This window comes from Mus pahari, chromosome 3, assembly GCF_900095145.1.
Source record: "Mus pahari chromosome 3, PAHARI_EIJ_v1.1, whole genome shotgun sequence".
In the NCBI taxonomy this organism is placed as follows: Eukaryota; Metazoa; Chordata; class Mammalia; order Rodentia; family Muridae; genus Mus; species Mus pahari.
The window spans coordinates 94,414,073-94,418,088 of record NC_034592.1 but is presented as its reverse complement, the minus strand read 5'-3'; the positions used below and the strand labels follow the sequence as shown (position 1 = coordinate 94,418,088).

General features: G+C 38.7%; 1 protein-coding gene across 1 annotated transcript in view; it reads right to left on the bottom strand.

Annotated features, from left to right (window-relative positions):
* Slc5a12 (solute carrier family 5 member 12) overlaps positions 1-3,664 on the bottom strand; it is a 48,456-nt gene extending 44,792 nt beyond the window's left edge. Inside the window, exon 1 of the mRNA XM_021193929.2 lies at positions 3,013-3,664. Within this exon, the coding sequence (XP_021049588.1) occupies positions 3,013-3,351 (339 nt within the window). The 5' untranslated portion in view covers positions 3,352-3,664. The remainder of the gene's footprint in view (positions 1-3,012) is intronic.
* Between the last annotated feature and the right edge of the window lie 352 nt (positions 3,665-4,016).

Here is a 4,016-nt window from a genome sequence, read left to right as displayed (position 1 = left end):
GTGGTGGTGGTGATGGTGGTGGTGGTAGTGATGATGATGGTGGTGGTGGTGGTGGTAGTGATGATGATGATGGTGGTGGTGACGGTGGTGGTATGTGTCTATTCTTGTTCCAGAGCTAGAATGGTTGTGCCAACTTGCTTGCATAGCAATATAATGGCAGTATTCCATAACAAACACAGAAGCTATAAATTTCATGAGGTCTAGAGTCAAAACTCACTAATTGTCTGAAAATTTTTATTCATCAAAGCAAATGACAAAACTGGTTGATGTTCAAGGAATAGAAAATAAAGTCCACTTATTTCAGTCTTTCACACCTGAAAAGATCCCAAAAGCCATACATTTTACTTGATAATGGGGCATAAAGAGGAAAACTCAAATACCACAGCATTTGAAGAAACTATGTTTTCAACCCCATAGGAAGAACAACAATATCAACCAACCAGACACTGCCCTCCCCCAAAGCTCCCAGGGACTAAACCATCAACCAAAGTGTACACATGGAGGGACCCATGGCTCCAGCTGCATATGTAGCAGAGGATGGCCTTGTCGGGAATCAATGGGAGGAGAGGCCCTTGGTCCTGTGAAGGCTCAATGCCCTAGTGTAGGGGAATACCACAGTGGGGAGGCAGGAGTGGCTTGATGGGTGAAGGAACACTCTCATAGAAGTAGATGGAGGGAGTATGGGATAGGGGATTTTGGTAGGGGCGGGAGTAGACCCGGAAAGGGAATAACATATGTAAATAAAGAGAATATCCAATAAAAATCAAAAAAAGAAAAAGAAAAAAATGATAGAAATGCTGACATTCTATTCTAGCCCAGATCTATAGAAATAACTACATATACTATCTCATCCACTGTAGAAATCCTTCCAGACAAAAGTATTATTAGCAATATTTGGACTGTGAAAACCAGATATAGAGTACTTAAGAACTTTTTCTTGAGGTGCAGCTAGCATGTGGTAGAACCATCATTCAAAGCCAAGAAGTCTCATACTTAGAGTTCCTGCTCTGCATGTCTAGGCCACTCTGTCAATTCTTATAAAGTAGAAGCCTGTCTCAAATTAACCTGCAAGCACTCTACACAATCCTTATGTCCTCCTGTTATATAAGAAGGATTTTAAAGCAATAGTAATAGTAAGCAATAGTACTTTTAAAATAGGTTTGTATACTAAATCTAACCTGTAAATTTGAAAGGAGTTTGAATCTATTCAGAGTTGACCTGGCCGAGATGCACTGAGAGCCCTGTGTCATAGGTTTCTCTGGTTCGGATCCTTGGTTTCCTGCAAATTATGTGTTTGGAATTTGCTAAATTGCTTTTGCAATTCTCATTTACTTTACTCAAATTAGATACATGTTACAAGGTTTAGAGAAGGCAGGTTTCTTCCTGTGAATATATTACTCAATTATTTTTAAGTAAACATAGAACCTTTGTTAACCTCATTATGTATTTCCAAGACTATATTCACTCAAATGTGGCTACAGCATAAGCTATCTCTTATTCCCTGAGGTGAGAACTGCGATTTTTGTGCGGATGATCACCAAATGAGTTAATACAGACAATACTTAGAATAGTACTTAACACACAGCTAACTACATATAGTCTTGTGCTATGATTATTTTTATGCATGCATTGTTTATTTCCTTTTGCACGAATGCTGCCCCCATGAGGGCAGTACAGCACTTTATTTATGTCCCCAAGACCTGAAGGTGTGCATACGACAGAGTAAGTGGGTATCTAGTAGATGAATAGCTACCCATAACATGTATTCCAAAAGGAAACATAGACATAGAGTGGAAAACATTAAAAACATTTCCAGAGCAAAACTAGAAAATAGCAATGTCTTCTACCGTCAAATCCTCACACATGGATGAGAAAATCTAGGCCACATTTTGAGTTTCAGAAGCACATTACAATTGAATAGCATATGTGCACAGTTTGTAGAGCTAAGCATACATTTACTTGTTTTTCTCTTGAGGCTGTTTCAGGCTATGGCTGTTGAATTGCCCAACTGTGATTAATTTCTTAGCATCAGGATAATTAATGTTGAACATTTGGGATAATGAAACTGTATGTCTTAAGACCTACTGGAAAGTATTATTTTCATGGACAGCTTTGGAAGACTAGAGAAACATTTTGTAATAATTTATCTCACAGATTTTTTTTAAGTAAGTTTTTTTATGAGTCTTCTGCTGTGTCTTTCAGGGTTTTTGGCAATAAAGTTCAATACTTTTTTTCTTCACAAAAACTAATTTATAAGCACACTTAAATACTGGGCATGAAAATTCAGTTTTGAACATGTTGGTTTTATTTAGCATTGTTTAATGGCCAAAATTCCATAGTCTTATTTTCCCTCCATTACAATAATTTCCCTATTTTTATTATTTGGGAATTTCTTTCTACTAAAATATTTCTTACTTTTCCAAAATATTCCCATCTGCTACTTAAAACTGGAGTGCAGCAATAATTAACATTAGGGAGCTACTGTTTGATATAAAGGCCTTTAAACAATCATATATAAATATCGGCTTCTCAGTACATTTTCATCTAGTTTTAAAACATGACTGACATACCTATCTAGATCTTACTTTCCTCTGCTGGAAATTATAATATTAGTATCCTGTATTCCGTTTACTTTTTCAGAGTGGTCATGCTAATGACAATAAAAATAGCATTATCTCTTCTAATCCTTACTTATCTTTCATCAATTAAATAGTGCATCTATTTTTATATCATGGCTCCTTATTAAATCATGGAACTAGCCAGTGGGAGTGACATTATTAGTTACCTTTTACAGAGTGACAAGCAGAAGTGTCTATAGACAAAACCTAGCACTACGCCTCCTACCCCATACTACACATTGTCTTTTTAAGCAGTGTGGAATTGCCTTGAATGTAGTCATCTACTACTGATGTCAAGATGTCATAGAAAAACAACAAACCAAGGAAAAGAAAGACTTTTTGTGTGGAAAGCAAGTGCCATCTCCTTGCTGTGGGCAGGGAGGTGGTCTCTTACCTCATAGGTGCTTGTGATGCCAGATCTGTAGAACACAGGAAGAAAGAGCTCAGATGTGAAAAAGACCACAAATACATATGAAATGAGGAAAAGGAGGAAGGATGCCCCAAAGCGGTAGACTTCAGCAGGAGTCCCCAGGACAGTGACAGCTGACATGAAGCTGGCTGTCAGGGACAAAGCTACAGGGCCGAAGCTCATTTGCCTTCCTCCCACTAAGAATTCCCGAGATGTTGTCTTTTTTCTCTCCTTGATGGCAAAGAACACGCCAATTCCAGAGGAAATGACAAAGAGACCTGCAAACACAACATAATCCCAAGCTTCAAAGTTCTTCACCCCCATGCTTGGAAGTGGACCACAAGAGAGTCTCTTTCAAGCAGGTCTCACTGAGATGTTTCCAACAGCCAAAGCTTTTTTGAGATGGAAGGAAGAATTTGGTTCTCTGAAGAGTTGAAGATCATCCATCCATGTGTAAGTTTTCAGATACCAAAGGACCCTTGAAGTTCTCTAAAGCTGGCTGTGAGGACACAATTAATAGTGAAACTGACCCCAAGGGGAAAAAAAATGACAAATTAGGATCAGATTCTGGCCACTAGCTGTCTGCCTTTCTTCTGAAGCATCTGCCAGAGGACTCCTGAAGTTCCTGAGGGTAGAGGGAGTAGACTGGCCCGCTAGCATGCTTTTTTTAATCTCCTAGATTTTTTTTTTTTTAATGGAAGTTAAACATTATTAGGAAACATGGAGGTGATAAAATTCAACTACTTCAGCATTTTTTATTCCTGAAGCAGAACATAAAAATGCAAACACAACTGTCAGTGGCATCCGCCTCCTGACTAAGAGAGTGTGGAGTGTTCATACCTATAATTGCCGGGGCTGTGGGGTGGAGGGTAAAGAGCAATCAGCTAGTAATCCAGACACCTTTGCCCACATCACGGCTCAGTCACAACTCAGTTACTGTAAATAAAACACTTCACTTTCCCCAGCTTCCCCTGGAACACTGGCATAAG